This window comes from Fragaria vesca, linkage group LG2, assembly GCF_000184155.1.
Source record: "Fragaria vesca subsp. vesca linkage group LG2, FraVesHawaii_1.0, whole genome shotgun sequence".
NCBI lineage: Eukaryota > Viridiplantae > Streptophyta > Magnoliopsida > Rosales > Rosaceae > Fragaria > Fragaria vesca.
In genome coordinates, this window is record NC_020492.1 from 19,962,682 (window position 1) to 19,980,503 (window position 17,822).

Sequence of the window (17,822 nt, forward strand, 5' to 3'; positions counted from 1 at the left end):
CATGACTACATTACATTTCCTTATTTGACAGTTTTAGAATGTATTGAGGTGCCCATATGTTTTGGTACAAGGGTTGGTGAATCTGCTAGCTTCATATTTTGGGATCATGAGTTGCTTATTGTTCTGAGTAGGTACAAACAGTAATTAATGTCATATGATCAAAGTTTCATATCATTGATTCCAATTAATAGAAATTGATGAAGAATTGAAGATGTTCAACTAGGTTTCATTGAACAAGAAAGAGAGAAAACAAAAGATTAAAAAGAAAAAATTGCAGCTAACAAAAAGGAAGCATTCCGGACAACAAACTCTAGTCCAGTGACAACCTTCCAAGCCTTTCCTCTACAACTGGCTCCTCTGGAGTTGCTTCTTCATCTGCAAGCTTTGCGGCTGCAGCTGCCTTCTTTGCCATTTCTGCAGCTGCCTTCTTTGCGACTTTTGCAGCTGCAGCTGCCTCCCTTGCAAGTTTTGCATTTTTATATGTCTCCACTGTTCTCTTTGCGAGCTTTGCATTTTCAGCAGCCTCCTTTGCGAGCTCTGCAGCTTCAGCTGCCTCCTTTGCAAATTGTGCAGCTGTAACCGCCTCCTTTGCGGCCACTGCAGCTGCAGATGCCTGCTTTGCGCGCTGTGCAGCTTCAACCGTCTCCTCTATAAACTGTTGAGCTGCTGCCGTCTCCTCTGCAGCTATAAACTGTTCATCTGCTGCCTCCTGCAAAATTCATCATGATAATATAAAAGCCACTAATAATCATTATGATCTATCATAAAATTTGTCATGTATACAGATTTTATGGCGTCAACTTCAAGTGATCAGTTCATTCTCACCTGTATCATACGATTATAAATCGCATTCCTGAGCTTTTTTATCACACCAACTTTATCTTTGTCTACTATAAATTCCCTCTCGAGTTTATATTGTTCCGTAGCACAGATGGTAGCACGGCTGATGGATTGTAATATATTAGATCATCCATAATTGTTAAAATACCATACATAAAATTAGAAGAAGAAAAAACGAAAACATAGATATGAATAGTCTTACTAAATTATATTCCGTTTCATCTGCCGAACTTTCACTTCAATTGCGGGCTGATATCAAACAGAAATTTGTTGTTAACTGATCTGATTATACAGACGACTAAAAAGATGATAACGATTTGTGGTGAAAGATATAGCAAAGCAATATAAGATATGTAGAAAGAAGAACAGTTGGAAAAATATATCTATATACGTAAGTGAAAAGCAGTAGGTACGTACATTCGTAGGTTCCTTGAATGCCCAAAAGTGATTCATTCTACGTCTGAGTTTTCTCGGAAGAAAAAGCTGTGATTTAAAGACTATGATTGGTTCTTGATCCTCCATCGCTGATCTTATAATCCTCAAATTTGATGGAGTTACTGAAGAAAATTTCAGCGATTTCTCAAATAGATAGAAGTTTTATAGGGTTCTTGAGTCAATGATAAATTGGTACTGAGATTTTGGTGACTAAGGATGCTATAACTGTGACGGAGAGAGGGAGGAAGATATCTTGAAAGGAAAAGAGAAATCTAAACGTTCTAAAATGTCTTAACTGATCAGTTATGAAGAGAAAAATCATGAATCAAATTTCCAAAAGTGAAAGTTCCACATCAGAATTGATAGCAATATTTTTTTGTAACCAATTTGATTATTTTCTTTTTGAGTTACCAAATAGTCGCATGATCAGTCCCATAATTTAAGTAGTTAACTTTTATCCTCCAATATTATCATTTTTTAGTTTGAAAATTTGAGAGCTATTCTTCATCTTGATCAGTAACCCTAGTACTATGATCCCTGATCCCTTTATTCCCTTCCCACATAATCACCACCACTCACCAGTCAACCCTAAAGTGAACATGTCCGGCGGGTCTTCTATTGGTAATAATCCCTCCTACTATTTTCATGCATTTCTGATGCTGTATTTTGATCTAGTTATTGATAGTGTTTTGGTTTTATGATTACACAGTTGGGAAGGGACATAATCATCCTGACGCCATTAAGGTTAATATTTCATGTTTCTCAGCAACCAAGAGCTCTTGTTCTGATTTTAACTATGGATCGTAATTTTACTTTTATTCTAATTTTTTTTTATCTCTCTCCTTAATGTAGTTTTTCGGTCGGCGCTCTTATACCCTCGAGACTCTGTATGTGAGGGAGCACATTGACAAACTTAGGAAGATCCAGGTATAGTGTTGCCCACCCCAAAAACTTGTATGTTGTTAAATTTGTTTCATTCACTCAACATTACATACTGTAATTTCACTTGCAGAAAGATCTTGATGAAACCGAGGTAAAGTTTTACGACGAGCGAGGAAAACTTGAAGTCGAGATGGCCGAGTCTTGTGAACCTCTTTATCTCCAGGTATGGATCTTGCTGGTTCACATTTTACCCCATTTGTTAATAGTCATAGATAGTCTATTGTATTTGTATGCCATATGTATTGAACTTTTTTTTTATTTTAATAAATTTTGCAGCGATATGATATTGTGAATGGTGTGGTTAAGGATGTTACAAATCAAGAGGACAAGATGAAGAGAGGGGTGCCTAATTTCTGGTTGTATGCTTTAAAAGGGCATGACTTGTTAGCTGCTCAGGTTGTTGTTTGTGCATAGAGTTTTTCATCAGGTTTCTTATCCTCCATGTTTGTGCATAAATTTGTAGTTGTTGAATCTTAATTGTTTTTACCGTATCTCCTGGTATCAGATTACAGTTCAAGATGAAGAAGCTCTCAAACATCTCACAGACATCAAATGGTCCAGGATACAGAAAGGGTTTATACTTGAATTCCATTTTAACACCAACCCCTTCTTTGAAAACCCTGTATTGGCCAAGACATATCACATGAATGATGAAGACGAATTCTTTCTAGAATCTTCAATAGGGTAAGCTTTTTTGTTTTCTTGTTTTATAAGTTACAAGGAAGGCAGGTATTTGTGTTTACTTGACTTCAATTTGTTTGTTCTCTTGTTTCTATGTAGGACAAAGATTACATGGCGTCCGGGAAAGTGCTTGACACAGAAGCCTTCTACTAATAAAAGCTTCTTTGGCCTTTTCAGTCCGCCTGAAATCCCAATGAACCTGAAAGATACGAAAAATACTGTTGTGGTGAGGTTTTTATAACATGATCATCATCTTTAATTTTCTTTCCTTATTTGACTGTGTATGCAATCTTATATTTTGTCTTTCTCAACAGGTCACAAATCTGAAATATGAGATGGAAAATGATTGTTTCTTGGGGTGAGCTCGTAGCTTATGTTTTCCCATGATGTTTGAACTTTGTTAGCAGCTACGGTTTGATTGAGGTCTCTGAACTTAGTTATTTTGCTCGACACGTTTTTATTCTTGTCTAGGTCGATCATTCGAGATGAGATCATCCCACGTGCTATTTCATGGTTTACTGGGGAGGCTGGACTGGAGCAGAAGACCCAAATATCAGCTCAGCGCTCCAATTTCCTCAAGAATCTATCCGAAGATGTCAAGGAGTGTGTTGAGAGTCTAAGATCGATCCAGGTACTATTGTACTCTGACACTAGCTTATAGTTGTATTGCTATATGGGATAAGTTCCCCTCCAAATTAGAAAATCACTACGTTATGTTTTCTGTTAATTGCAACTCCATTCACAGCTTGTGGTGTGTTTACTTCCAACTTGAGCATTTTACAAAAGTTTGCATTTGACATACCTTGATGGTTTCTCACCTTGAAGGAAACATATGATGCATTCAAAGCAAAGTTCGACAAGGATAGAGCATCAATTCAAGCAGAATATTGTCAGTCGTGTCAACCTTTGTATGTAGAGGTATATAGACAATTTATACAATGTATCAGTCTTTGTGTCATGCTTCTATCTCTTTGTGTTTCAAATATGAAGTTAATAAACTTAAATGCCACTCCACTTTGCAGCGATACAAAATTATAAATGATGAAGCATATGAAGAGAGCATTGATCATGAAGCATAAGGAGAAAGTATTGATCATGAAACAGATGAAGCTAGTAGTGACTCTGAAGAGAAAGCATTATTGGCCTATGGTACACTTTTGATAGTTACATATGTATATATCCTTAACTTCTACAATATGCTATTGTTTCATGAGTATTTATTATCCTGTTATGTTTTTTGGCAGAGAAAGAGGTGCATAACTTCTGGCTGTATGCATTGCAAAATAATGACTATATAGACGACGAGGTGGGTGTTGTTCGTGCATAATGTTTCTCATTTACAATGTTTACATAGTCGTAAGTTGTGTATAAAATTCTTCATTGTTGTCTCTCTTGTGTATAGATTACTTATCGTGATGAACTAGCTCTGGAATTTCTTAAAGACATCAGGTGTTCTCCCATAGATTGCTTCAAAGGCTTCAAGCTTGACTTCTACTTTAGAGCCAATCCTTTTTTTGAAAACTCTGTCTTGACCAAGACATATTTCATGAGTGATGAGGATAGATCCATTGTGAAAGATATAACCGGGTGAGTTAGGTTTCTACCTCCTACCTTGTGCTAAGGCATCTGCAGCTGACTAGTTGCTTGTATATATCGATTATAATTTGACGGGTACCTGGGTTTTGTAGGACTAAGATTAATTGGTATCCGACTAGATGCTTGACACAGATACCTATCAGGAAGAAACCTGAGACAGGATCAGAGTATGCGAGGTCAATCACTACATTTGAAGATTATGACAGTTTCTTCTCATTTTTCAATGCACTTGAAGTAGATGATGTAAGTCCCTTATTCACATGGTCTTAAGCTCTTAGTTTAGTATTTGAACTTTTTCCTGGTATCTTATTTGTTTATCTTTCTTAACAGATCGATAAACGTATAGAACAGATGCAACATGATTTTTCTATTGGGTGAGTTCATTATCTCCTCGTTAAGACGACGCTTGCACTACTACACACATAGTCATCTATAGCGTTTGAAAAACGTCATGGAATGTATTTCATGGCGTTTTTCAGCTCCATCCCTTAACGCCGTTTAAAGTGATGTCATAATAGCTTTTAATGGCATTTTGCTCAAAAACGTCATAATTAAAATGTCATTAAAGGGTATATGTGTAGTAGTGTTGTCAACTGGCATCTTATAAATTTTCTTTCTCAATTCGGCTATTGATTATTTGTTGCTTCTAAACTTTTTGTTCTTTCTTTTTCATGTAGGTCAATTATTCGTCATCAGATCATCCCCCATGCAGTTTCATGGTTTACAGGAGAGGCTATTGAGAAAGATGTGTGTTCAGATGATGAAGACCAGTACCTTGGACTTGAATATAAATTTGAAGATATAGACGAAGGTCAAGATGCTTATGAAGACCTTGACGATGGATTAGAATATGACTATGAACATGAGATAGAAATTTTTTAGTTGAAGATGAAACACGAAAAAAGTTTATAGGTTTGTAACACCTGATATGTGAGCAACTTATTTGTTGCCTTGTTTTAGAATTTAGAATATTTTTAAGTTCAGACGTGAACGTCTGAAACTAGTCTAAAATCACAGTTCCAAATTTCTGGAGTTCAGTTCTAGTAAATCCGTCAGCACCTATAAGCCGCCTACATAAAAAAATAAAGGGGCATTCCGAGAATCGAACTCGGGACCTCTCGCACCCAAAGCGAGAATCATACCACTAGACCAAATGCCCGGCTTGCTATTGTTTAGATATAACTACTGATAAATTAAAAATCGTTTCATGTAATTTTCGTTATGGAAGCAAAAGTCCAATGTGGGACAGTACAATTATGAATCGAGCTGTCATGTCATTATCATGTAGTGTGGTCGAAGAATCGACTCAAGATATCACATTGCCTAATGGCCACACCCAAAAATGATCGTTAGCTGCAAAATCGGCTTCTCTATCAACATGTAAATTGAATTTGACCTCACATATTATTGAAACATTTCTTAAATGTACTTCATAAAATATTTATCTTGTTTGTGCCTTAGTCTAATACAATTTCATATTATGTTCAAAATTAAACGTTTCGGGTTAAAAAAAATGATTTGTCTGCTATACCGAACGATATAATATGCCTTATGACTAAATGAGGTTGTCCAGTAAGAAGGTGGTGGTTGGTTAAATTTTTGGTCATAGAATTTACAAAATATGATATACCGAACGATATAACAGAATTTTCCTAAAAAGAATATCAAACCAAAACCTAAAACTATGTAGTTTATTCAGCTATGGAGAATATGCAGAATGGCAGAATGATCTGATTTTTACTTTATTAGCTGTGCACACCCTAATAATGAGATCTTGGAAGAAATATATCTTTCATCTTTTAGAGTAGAAGCCTGCAAAGCCAGGTAGATGAAATGCTGGCATTTGAAGGACTTGTAGCATCAAACTAAAGGGAAAGAAGCAAAATGATTGATGCAATTCCTTCAAGCTAGCTCAATTTTTCTAAAAGGTTTACCCATTATATAATGCTACTCCTAATACATGTGTCCCACTAATTAGTGTCCCACACCTACTTAAACATGAAACTTAAACTTAAATCACAGCAATGAAATTATAAAGTCATATTCTTTCTGAACAAACCTCAACTTAGCAACTGATTATTGAATTAGGACATCTATATATGTTGGCCAGCTATTAATTTCATGATGAAGTAATCAAGTTTGGTCACAATCCCATGTGATGTTAATTTTCCACCTAACTTCTCATAATGCATATTGAAGACAAACATATATGGTTAATATGTATCTAAGGACGCGTATGAAATTCTCATATTTAAGACGAATTATTTGATTTTCTGTATTTAGGTCAAGACAACCATTACCTTTAAGAAATTTTATCTAATCCGTTACCTGATTTATGAAAAGAAAACTGGTTTATTGTATCTACTTGTACTTGTTTGATCAATCTGTCACAGTGACACTTCTAATTACATATAGAGCTTACATATATATGTGCTAAAAATGAGCTCGTGGACAAATGATGAAGTTAAAGAAAAAAATATCTAACAGACAGTGTTAGGTGGGTGCTTAAAAATTGGGACACCATGATTGTTTAACAGCACCCTACTTTAATCTATCTACACACTTGTTGCCTTTGGTCCCTGCAACCCCCATATTCTCTACTCTATCATTCATTTTCCTCATCAATCTCCTCAGCTCAGAAAGAGAAGTAGTCAATAGGCAAAACAAGAAGAAGAGGAAGAAATGGCATTTGCAGGAACAACCCAGAAGTGCATGGCTTGTGACAAAACCGTGTATCTGGTTGATAAGCTCACAGCTGATAACAGAATCTTCCACAAAGCCTGCTTCAGATGCCATCACTGCAAAGGAACCCTCAAGGTATTTACAGTGTTTACACTGACTGTCATTATCACTAACTTAAATTAGCAACTCTTTATTGTGTTTTAAGTGAATCATCACAGTAATTTTGGATCAATTCGATTTCATAGAGTGCTAATCAGTAAACATATTTTGGTTCTGTAAGACTATGTTTGTTCAAAATTTCCATTTGTATGATCATATTGCTTCTTTGTGGTTTATAGTAAATTCTGTTATATTTTGCTTGTCTTGTGTACATTTTCTTGAAATTCTAGAGATTTCAACTGCATCTTGATGTTACAGAATCATAGATTATACCCCAAAGATATAGTTCATAGTTCAAACCCAAGAACTGAACTAAACATTTGAGATACACTTATCTGTAACACTTGGTTAACAATTATTCACAAATTTGACACAGTTTTGTATTCCAGGCTTTATTTCTGGCTTTGTGCTCTCTATCATTGATCTAGAAATTGTTTCTGTTTTGGGATATTAGTTTTCATCCGTTTGATGCTTCCAAATATTACACTAATTTGCTAGAATGTAGCTTATATGTTAGAACAAACAGCCTATAAAATTTGTGGTTTTCTTATGCAACTTCATCAAATTTGCAGCTCAGCAACTACAATTCATTTGAGGGAGTACTTTACTGCAGGCCACACTTTGACCAACTCTTCAAAAGAACCGGGAGTCTTGACAAAAGCTTTGAAGGTAAAACCGCATAGCATTCGCCAAAGTAACTAACATTCCTTTATGTGTATTATTTTTCTTTCTTCTGGAGTAAATGGGAGGTACAGAGCAGTAGTGCTCTTCTATCTTCATTTTCAGACAAAAAAAAAAAAAAACACAATTCCTACTCTCTCTCAACTGGCTTACTTGGATCACTTTCCTGTTGTATTTTACTTTCCTTCTCAGGCACACCGAAAATTGTAAAACCAGAGAGACCTATTGACAGTGAGGTATGTATTTGTCAAGTGCTAGCAGCTAGCCTATGCATTATACACAATTTCGTAGTATCTATTCAGCACTGATCTTGACAATGACATGTTTTAACAGAAACCTGCAGCGTCTAAAGCTTCGGGCATGTTTGGTGGAACCAGAGATAAATGCTTTGGTTGCAAGAATACCGTCTATCCAACAGAAAAGGTAACACCAGCTTCTAGCTGTAACTTATTAATATCAGATCATACAGTTTAATCACTCACAGAAAAAGCAAGCAAGATTAACACTGACATTCCTTTGAAATTTGATCGGTTAAAAGGTTACGGTGAATGGAACTCCCTACCACAAGATGTGTTTCAAATGCACACATGGAGGGTGCACAATCAGTCCATCGAACTACATTGCGCACGAGGGACGCCTCTACTGCAAGCACCACCACACCCAACTCATCAGGGAGAAAGGAAACTTGAGCCAGCTCGAGGGTGGTGGTGACAATGAGAAAGCCACAGCAGTTGCTGCTGAAATATAATTTGAAACAAAGAGCGGATGATACACAATAGTAATGCCCTCTATCATCGTTGATGTTGTCCCTCTACTTTACCATTTCCTTGCAATCTAGATTGGTGGAATCCTATATAGCATTCTAGCGTGCGGGTTCATTTGTTGTTTTCGGGTTTTGCTGTGAGGTTGTGAATGCATTTCTTCAGATGAGAGATGCCAAATGAGGCTTATCTGTACTCTGTTTTGTTCTTATTGGTTTTCAATATATAATGAAAACTCCTGACGCCAAAGGAGTAGTTCATATAGGAACCCAAGTAATTGAATATTAACCAAGATGAAAGCTAGCGTACCCAGTTTTAGATTTCACTTGTTCCCCAAGGCTGCACCTGTAAGTCCAGAACACCTGTAAGTCCAGAAGCGAGCTATGCAGAATTTCATTGGAAGAACCGAAAACTGAAGAACCAAACCGGATGTAAAGCTAGCCACTTTTCAAAAGCAATTAACTTGAAATTGAAATTCACTTGTGAGCCAAGAGGTAATTGAACAGATCACTGATTAAGTGATCCCAGCATTCTTATTACTGTGTGTAAAATAAATATTGTACAGTGCCACAGAGCAGAGTGGCACCCAGCTAAAGTTGGTGTCTGTACAGAAAAATAACAAATTCGACAAAGTAGTGTAGATCAATGACACTACTAGTCTACTGCAAGCTAAAGGCTACATGATATCAAGAAGACAACCATTCTCGGCAACATGCTTCAAGTCCCTGATAAAACTGTCTTGAAGAAACCCAAATCCGAATGTTCCGTCCCTGTACTGCCAAACCCTTCCTTGTGCCTGCACTGGGTTTGTGGTAGTTCTTATCATATATGGAACAGCCAGATCATAACTTAAGTCAATGCAAAGAATGTGAGAGACCACTTCAATTCCGGTGAGCTGGTGAATGTGATCTGCTGACGCATTTGGCCGAAGATGTATGCGACTATTATATAAATTTTCTTCCTCCGGCAGAAATGGAGACTCAGAAAAAGTAGGGTCTGTTGTCCAAAAGACTGGGTGCTGACGGACAACCCGAGTGGAACTGCAATAGTGACCAGATGAGTCGCAAACCTTTTGGCAGGAAATGCCCCCAATGTCATCATATGCAACAAGGTAAAATCCCAAGTTCATATCATCATAAATTCCCTGCACACAGAGAACATTGACCGGGATTCAATTGAGTCACACTTGACATCTCCTTTGAATCCACCATCGGGTAATAAGAAATCAAGAGAAGGAACATCTATAACACTTAGAGCACTAAAAAAAGTAACTAATTCATGTAGACAGACTCCCATGATAACAAAAAAACATAATTTTCATTTGAGCGACACTTCAAATCGCTTTTAACTCCACCAGATGAGACACCACGAGAAGCAGGAGGGTAAAGAGCAAACTCAACTAGTTAACTCTCATGCTGGCCACTTGTAGAAAATTCAGCTGATTATGTTCCTTAGAAAGATTGATCCAAACTTTCCCAAACACAGACTCTTGACTAATTTCGAATATGTACTAAATCAAAACTGTGAAGCATAAGCATCAAACATAAAACTCTGGGCACTATAAAAACAACTGATTCAAATAGACAGGCTTCCAGTCAAAATTGTAATGACAGTCGGATTAGATTACAAACTAGAGACAATGCAACTAACATCAGCATTGAATGACAGAGTTAGTCTAGCAACCATTTCATAATAGGCAAAATGAGGAGCAAAGAGTTAACTTCTATTATCTCTAACTAGGCAGAATAACAATGTCATAGCAGGAACTTCATACATTACACTCCTATTCCAAAATTCAAGTCTAAGAGAGAAAAAGGAACCTTCCAGAGGCCCTGCAAAGGCCTGGCGGGCGTCGGCGAGCAATCAACAATCTTAACAAAATGCTGAGACTCCAACTTCCTCCTCAGCTGCTTCTCCTTCTCTCTCCTCCTCTGCCTCCTCGACGCCCTATCCCCACCGGGGCTCGTCCGGTTCGCAAAGTACTGATAAATCTCCGAGGGCGAGCTCGGCGACGTCCCAGGGGACCCACTCTCGTATCCAATCAACTCCTCACCAATCCCACCTTCAATGCTCACCGCCGCACTCGAACCCGGCCGAGCTCCGTTTCTAAAGCTCATATCTTCCTCCACAACAAAATGAGTCTTCCCCATCAAGCTCAGGTTCACCGGCACCAAATCCTTGTCGGAGAAATTCGCCCTGCCGGAGCTCAACTCCTCCGCGGAAATCTCGGCCCGGCCTTCCGGGTCGAGGAAGTTCACAACCTGGCCCTCCGGCGAGAGGCTCATCCACAGAAACGGCGCCTTGACCACGCCGTAGCCGCCGTCCTTGGCCGGAGAGACACGTGACCCGGCGAGGAACGAAGGGCCCCACTCGAAGAAAATCAACGGCGGAGAAGTCGCCTGGCCGCCCTGGCGCCAGAACCCGATGAGATTCTCCCACCGGGATAGAGTCTGGTAGAGATTCCGGTAGGCGATTTTGCCGCCGCCCCATTTCTTGATCTGCGTCCGCGACCCCCAGCGGCGGTCGCACATGGAGAACCAGAGCTTGCCGTCGTTCTTGCACAGCGAAACGAACCGTTTGGAGGTGCAGGCGAAGCTGGAGATCTCCGGTGGGGTCAGGAAGGAGAGGATGCAGAGCTGGACGTCTTCCGGGAAATCGGAGAACGAAACGGTGTCGTTCAATTCCTCAATGTTGAGTTTCGGGTCTTCCATGATTGGGATTTGGGGGTGAGATTTGAGAGGAGGAAGAGTTTGTATAAGTGTTGGATTTGAGCTGGGTAGATTCTTTGGAGAAGAACGAATGATTCTTGGATGCGGTGAGGGAATGATTCTTCTTCGATGCGATGAGAATAGCAGAGCTAATTGAGAAGTAAATGCAGAGATTCCGTGTGGGTATAAATGTAATTGAGCAGCGTGTGACTTATGGTAACTCATATTTTTGGCCGTAACGTAAGGTAAGATTCTACGGCACTAAATTATGTATAAGGTAATTTTACCGGCCAGATATTAATATATGGCTCTTGTATTTGACACATAATTTTCTATCTAAATTCTAAAGTCTAAACAGACTATGGTTGAGGGCAAGTGGCTTGAAAGAATGATAAAGTTTAAAAAAAAAAAAAAAATAGAAAATACAATAGAACTTGACACATAAATGATGAATGATACAGTTCTGATCTAACATATACAAGACCGGTTTCATTTTACATATTCAGTAAGTTGATGAGCGTGGTCATAGGGAATCGAACTCTTAATTTAGTTTATTTTAATTCTAATTCTAACTCTAATTATTTTTTTTTTTTGAAAAGAACTCTAAATTTAAAAGAAACTTGTAATCAAACTTCTAATTTCACATAGCAATTTTAACACAATTCTAACACACCTTACGAGTTGAGTTACCACTTGGGCTTACACTAATACTTAGATCTTATAGTTTTGAGTTTTGACAAGTCATGTTTTAGACCAATTAATCGCCAAACTATAACGTTTGAGGTGAAACCCTAAAGCCAAAAGGTGAACTTAAATCAAATTGATGTCGCGTGCCTTAATATTGACTACATGCATAATAATAAGCGAAGATCATCGATGTTCTAATAATGAAAGTAGATGATAGTTTGAGCCTATAACAGAAAAAGAACTATCTTACAAAATTATACCGTTAGTTTTACGTAAATCAAAATAAAATGTAAAGACAGATTTTGAGATTAGCTGCAGTGTTGAACTAAACACATATATGATTTCCAATTAATATACAAAAGTCACCATTTTAGCAAGAACAGGGATAATAATCACATCAATTCAAGAGTTTAGACCTAGAATTATGATCAGTCGATCACTCTCACATTTCACTAGTATTTGACCTGGTCCGTCGGAAGTCCTTCCCCCCACCGTCCACCGCCGAGCTCCCTCCCGCCGTCCGATCCCTAGACCCACGTCTCTTAAGCTTCACCTCCCCACCCTCAAATACCCGACACACCAACTCCTGTACCGACTCAGGGCTCAAATACGACGACTTTCCCGGCAACAAAACCGAGAACGCGTCCAAAAACTCACTATACGCCGGAATCACAAGCCTCACCGTCGCCAATCTAATCTGCTCCTTCAAATCCGCGTCAGGAATACTATAATATCCCTTGTGCCTCTTCGACACATCATCCAAGCCCTTAATGAACGCCTCCATTTTCTCCCTGATCAATCCCACCATTGCTTCCTTGCTCTCCAGCTCCAAATCCGAATCCTTCTCCAAAACCTTAACCAGAGGCACCCACACTATCTTCTGGTACATGTAAGCCGACTCCTCTGCTATTACTTTGTAGTTTTTCTTCATGTATTGGTCTCCCAAAAGCTTCCCCAGCTCTGTGTTTTTGGTCCTCATGTAAATGTACCAGTACGTGTTCATAGCAAAGACATGAGGCAATGCCAACTTGTCTACCCGATAACCCGACCGCTTCGCATCTACATTCCTCTGCAGAGCTTCCATGATGTTGGAAACGGCGTCGCGGAGAAGATTCTCGTCGGATTCAGGTCTGGAAAGAATCCCAGCTTTCCAAATCTGCTCTGTTCTGAGGACTCTGGCCATGGGAACAGAGTAAGCCTCTGTTGCTAAGTACTTGAGGTAATTCACAGCGTACCTTACAATTTTAGGGACTGACCCATCTTGTGGGGGAGGTACCCCATCTGAGTTTCCTTCAATCTGAAGCCCAAACTCCCAGAATACCTTACTCGAAGCGTGAATCAGAAGCTTCTCGAGTTCTCTGAACCGAATGCAAATGTCAGTCCCTGATTCATCATCGAAGACTAGAGAGAATGCAGGGTTGAGTTTCTCCAAGGACTCGAACATGTCTAGCAACTTGAACAGTTTCTGTGGCTCTTTGCTGCTCCTGGCTACGCCTTCGCCGAATCTGAAGAACACAGCCATGATTTTGTCTGCGATTTTAACAAAGCATTCTGGCCATACCAGCCCGTCCATTATGCCTCCCAGTACTTGTTCGCAGAATTTCTTCTCTGATACAAGGACTGCTTTCACTGCGAGTTCGAAGTGTTGGATCCAAAGGGTTATGGCTGTCTCTAAATTCTCCCAAGCCATTTCGTCTATTTCTTCCGGAATGTGTGTTCTTAAGTACTCTGGGTTTAGCCGCATTAGTGCTTTGGCCACTCTTCTGTATCTCACCTGGTGATCAACAACCATAACCATACTAATGAGCCATTATCAATTTACAGTGATGTGATCCTACATTTTTGATCGATTATGTAATAGTGTTTATTAAATGAGTATATTTGAGAGAAATAACAGGCATAGTATCTAATCGCGCGAGTCACGTGATCACTTATTGTGAGAGGTCTGTTGTATACACATGTTACTCCTAATCATTTTGTTTCTATCTCCTTTGCTGATTAGGAAAAGGCGACTTAAACTTTCATAAGAGAAGTCCTAATTAGTGTTCAGCAAGAAATATTGAGCAGAGTGATCTAATAATTGTGTTAAAGAATACTAGCAAATGTTACCTTGACATAAATATCGATGCATATATCCAAACAATCTTCAGCAGCTAGGGTTTGTGAAATTCGTCTTAGAATTTCAATCTCCAACTCAGTTCCCAAATTAGAACCCATGATCACCATCTGGTCATCACCTTTATCTGCAGCCTGAGACTGATCCACTATGTTTTGATGCTTAATCTGCTGCAACATACTCTCATACTCATCCTGCAAGTTCAGCAGAGCTTCATCAAGCAACCCTTCAAATCTCATGGCATCCACCTCTGTCTCATACAGAGCCTTCAAAGTGATCAAAGTCTCCCTCAACCGATGAGTCCTGTACTGATCCGTCGCCTTCGTTCGGCTCAAAAACTCCACCACCTCCTGAAGTCTCTGGATCACCGGCTCGCCCTCCTCGCATATGGAGCTTATCGCCGCCTTGAGCTGATCCACACAGTCCACGTACTTGATGAGCGTCTTGAGTTTCTTGTTCATGTTCTTCTCGTTTGATAACTTCGATGAAAAGTCGAGAAGCTTGTTCTGTATAGACTCTGATCGCTTGAAATTGTCGAGGAGAGCTAGCGCCGGAGTGACAGCTCGGTTGATTCTGGTTTCCAAGGCCTTGGTGGCCATGGACAAGGACTGTAGTGGAGCTACTCTTCTTGAGGCTGAAGTTAGTGTTTCGTCAATGATATCAAACTTCTTGTCCATATTTTTCAGATTCTGTTCCATCAAGGCTGAAGCCTTGAGCAGGGTTCTCAAGTCTGTGCAGGCTAGCTTGAGGTCAGAGAGCCTTGAGTTTCCTTCCCTTGTGGCCATGGATGTTAAGCTTCAGGGTGGTCTATGTTTCGTTAATTAGCTATATATGATACAAAATTAGTGACAGGCACGATGTGTTGGGGGCAGAAAATGACAATGAAGTAAAATGGGGGAGAGTGGAGCTCGATGTAAACTAAGCACAAATGGCAACTGTGTTATGAAAACACAAATAGGCAGTCTGGAACGTAGTGAGTGGGGTGCAGCCGGTTTCATCTCCAACCGCAGGAATCAGTCCAAAGATGAAAATGACTTGCATGAAGTACGTACTTAATAAGCCCTTTACATCGTTCTTAGTCACTGCCGAACTCAACCTTGGTCTAGAACTTATGCCATTTGGGCTTTAGTTCTACTTTGAACAGATTAATTTGATACAAAAATCGTTTTAAAGCTTTTAAGAATTGGAATACACAAAGGGGGTGTTTTCTATTTCTACATCTGAAATTAGATATCGATTTCAACATTAAGATGACATTCAGTAACGTTTTCATGCTTGTATTTTCATTTTTGAAAATAAAAATAAGATAAAAATGTATTCGATGAGACATTTCTGAAAACGTTGAAAATAAAAAAATAAAATATTTTCAATTTTTACAAAGAAAAACCAAAAACATCAATTTGACGTTTTTACTTTTTCATTTTTTAGTTTAAATATAAAAATATTTTTCACAATAAATTAACAAATACATTTCCAAAGTAGAAAAACAATATCATTTTCTCATTTTTATTTTCAAAAATCATTAGCAAACAGGCCCAAGTATCTCTTAAAGAGATTCATTCTTACTCGAATCACTCTTTAATATATCTCTCCTCGTTTGAATCACCTTCGAGTAGATCTTTCCTCAATGAGATTCTTCTTACATATGAGATGTATCCTCATTTGAGTCCCTTCGAGGAGATCATTCCTCACATGAACCACTTCCAAGGAGATCCCTCCTTATTTGGATCATTCCTCAAGTAAATTTATCCTCAGTTCAATCATTTTTGAGAAGATTTGTTAGGAAGACGAAATGTGGTAGTGTAAGGAGGGAAAGGTCTACTATAGAGGCCTACATAGCATGTTTTTTTATGCAAATTTTCTCAAAACATAACATCTGACTTTTCATGCAGAGTACATGCAATTATTCCTCTTAGTGTATGTATGTCATGTGTGTAGCTCTGCACAACAGACAAATCTTTGTAAAATGCATAAAATTGTTTGTTCCTAGAAATAATTTAGAGGCCAATTTTGAAGATATGAAACTCTCAATTCTCAAACATTCATCAAAAACGCGTCAATACCATATATTTCTGGAAATATTAACTGGAAATATATTTCTGACCGGTTCGGTTTGATGAACCAACATGGTTACCCTTTAAAACCGGACCGACTTTTTTATTAAATTTTATTTAGTTAGGAGTACGTGGCAGAATTATGGCGCAAAAGCACCAACTCTTCCGAACCTTCTGGTGCTAACACGGGTAGCGAGGCACGATTTATCGTCGTCTCTTTAAAAAAATCGCTGTGGTTGCCTTGCCTGACCAAACATGGCGAGCTCTCTACGACACGGATTCATCAAAGCCCGATCACCTCTTCTCTCCCGGACGAGATGGTTCTCCTCGTCGCAATCTCAGGCGGTGGTGGAGACCAAGATTCCCGACGTCGGCATCATCTCTGGAATCCCCGAACAGCATCTCAAAAGAAGGGTACGCTCTTGGTGCTTGTCAAGGATGAAGAATTTATATTTATTGGCTTTTTGTTTGTAGAGTAATTTAATTTTAAGTATTTCAATTTGGGCATGCCCAGGTCGTAATATATTCTCCTGCTCGAACTGCATCACAGCAAGGTTCTGGGAAAGTTGGGAAATGGAAAATTAATTTCCTTTCTACGCAGAAGTACGTGTGCTTTTTATCTTACACAATTTTTGCAGGAAAATTTTGGATGATGGATCAGGTTCTTCCATAGATTTTACACTATTAGCCCTGAACTGTTCTAGATTTTACGCTATAAATATGCTTAAATTTCATGAGCTGCTGTTGCTAATGTGCAATTTCAGTACTGTCAAATAGCATGCTGATTAGTTCTGTTTTTTGTTTGACATTTTGATAGGTGGGAAAATCCATTGATGGGTTGGACTTCCACTGGTGATCCCTATGCCAATGTGGGTGATGCAGCACTGAGTTTCGATAGTGAACAAGCTGCAAAGGAGTTTGCTGAGAAACATGGCTGGGATTATACGGTGCGTGCCTTACTCAAGTTCTATAGTTCTATTCTTTGAGAGTTTTCGTTCCAATTTTCCTGCGAGATGATGTAGAATATAGTTTTACATCAGTCTGCAATCTTTGTTGGGGTTTGTATAGTCGTGGGATACATTGCTAAGGGTTCAGTTTCTAACTGCTGTGCAGGTCAGGAAGCGTCACACACCACTTCTAAGGGTACGAAATTTTTCTTGTTGAAATTGTGGTTTTCCTATTAAGCTTCTTAGGCGAGTATGTATGGTTTGTGATTTGGTAGACATGCCGGTCTGTATTAACTTGAAATATTATGATCATGTATGTGCAGGTCAGGACTTATGCAGACAACTTCAAGTGGAAGGGGCTGCCAAAGAGCGAGGAGAAGTGAATTGTGTACTTTCTAGATCCCAAAGCTCTTAGGCCTGTGAGTGCCTGAGCTTAGTTTTTTATCCCATTATGGTTTTCCTAGACTCTGGTTTATTTCTTAGTTGTGTTGTTGTCTATGCTTATCTGAAAATAACAATGTAATGAACAAGTT

General features: G+C 38.8%; 4 protein-coding genes and 1 non-coding gene across 5 annotated transcripts; 2 read left to right on the forward strand and 3 right to left on the reverse strand.

The window, feature by feature from the left end:
* Positions 1–5,581: 5,581 nt before the first annotated feature.
* TRNAP-UGG lies at positions 5,582–5,653 on the reverse strand. The gene has a single exon. It is a non-coding gene; the product is annotated as a tRNA-Pro (tRNA).
* Positions 5,654–7,044: 1,391 nt separating this feature from the next.
* LOC101314814 (pollen-specific protein SF3-like) lies at positions 7,045–9,038 on the forward strand. The gene is made up of 5 exons (XM_004290928.1): positions 7,045–7,311; positions 7,908–8,004; positions 8,209–8,252; positions 8,350–8,439; positions 8,555–9,038. Exons 1-5 carry the CDS (start codon positions 7,177–7,179, stop codon positions 8,762–8,764), a joined length of 576 nt encoding a protein of 191 aa, XP_004290976.1. The 5' UTR covers positions 7,045–7,176; the 3' UTR covers positions 8,765–9,038.
* A 234-nt stretch (positions 9,039–9,272) lies between these two features.
* On the reverse strand, positions 9,273–11,548 carry LOC101315110 (F-box protein At3g12350-like). The gene is made up of 2 exons (XM_004290929.1): positions 10,598–11,548; positions 9,273–9,921 (listed from the first exon to the last, which is right to left on the reverse strand). The coding sequence occupies exons 1-2, from the start codon at positions 11,486–11,488 to the stop codon at positions 9,454–9,456; spliced, it is 1,359 nt and encodes a 452-aa protein (XP_004290977.1). The 5' UTR covers positions 11,489–11,548; the 3' UTR covers positions 9,273–9,453.
* Positions 11,549–12,614: 1,066 nt separating this feature from the next.
* LOC101297513 lies at positions 12,615–15,073 on the reverse strand. The gene is made up of 2 exons (XM_004292714.1): positions 14,282–15,073; positions 12,615–13,946 (listed from the first exon to the last, which is right to left on the reverse strand). Exons 1-2 carry the CDS (start codon positions 15,071–15,073, stop codon positions 12,615–12,617), a joined length of 2,124 nt encoding a protein of 707 aa, XP_004292762.1.
* Positions 15,074–16,484: 1,411 nt separating this feature from the next.
* LOC101315398 (NADH dehydrogenase [ubiquinone] iron-sulfur protein 4, mitochondrial-like) lies at positions 16,485–17,793 on the forward strand. Its single transcript, XM_004290930.1, has 5 exons — positions 16,485–16,756; positions 16,857–16,945; positions 17,160–17,289; positions 17,456–17,485; positions 17,613–17,793. Exons 1-5 carry the CDS (start codon positions 16,598–16,600, stop codon positions 17,670–17,672), a joined length of 468 nt encoding a protein of 155 aa, XP_004290978.1. The 5' UTR covers positions 16,485–16,597; the 3' UTR covers positions 17,673–17,793.
* The last annotated feature ends 29 nt before the right edge of the window (positions 17,794–17,822 follow it).

Bases quoted from the DNA above. Each gene is read 5' to 3' on its own strand.
- LOC101314814 (XM_004290928.1), top strand. From the start codon at position 7,177: ATGGCATTTGCAGGAACAACCCAGAAGTGCATGGCTTGTGACAAAACC. The intron at 7,312-7,907 runs GTATTTACAGTG...TCAAATTTGCAG, and splicing joins ACTGCAAAGGAACCCTCAAG to CTCAGCAACTACAATTCATT. The intron at 8,253-8,349 runs GTATGTATTTGT...ATGTTTTAACAG, and splicing joins AGAGACCTATTGACAGTGAG to AAACCTGCAGCGTCTAAAGC.
- LOC101315110 (XM_004290929.1), bottom strand. From the start codon at position 11,488: ATGGAAGACCCGAAACTCAACATTGAGGAATTGAACGACACCGTTTCG. The intron at 9,922-10,597 runs GTTCCTTTTTCT...CTCTGTGTGCAG, and splicing joins CTTTGCAGGGCCTCTGGAAG to GGAATTTATGATGATATGAA.
- LOC101297513 (XM_004292714.1), bottom strand. From the start codon at position 15,073: ATGGCCACAAGGGAAGGAAACTCAAGGCTCTCTGACCTCAAGCTAGCC. The intron at 13,947-14,281 runs GTAACATTTGCT...GTTGATCACCAG, and splicing joins GCATCGATATTTATGTCAAG to GTGAGATACAGAAGAGTGGC.
- LOC101315398 (XM_004290930.1), top strand. From the start codon at position 16,598: ATGGCGAGCTCTCTACGACACGGATTCATCAAAGCCCGATCACCTCTT. The intron at 16,757-16,856 runs GTACGCTCTTGG...GGGCATGCCCAG, and splicing joins AACAGCATCTCAAAAGAAGG to GTCGTAATATATTCTCCTGC. The intron at 17,486-17,612 runs GTACGAAATTTT...ATGTATGTGCAG, and splicing joins GTCACACACCACTTCTAAGG to GTCAGGACTTATGCAGACAA.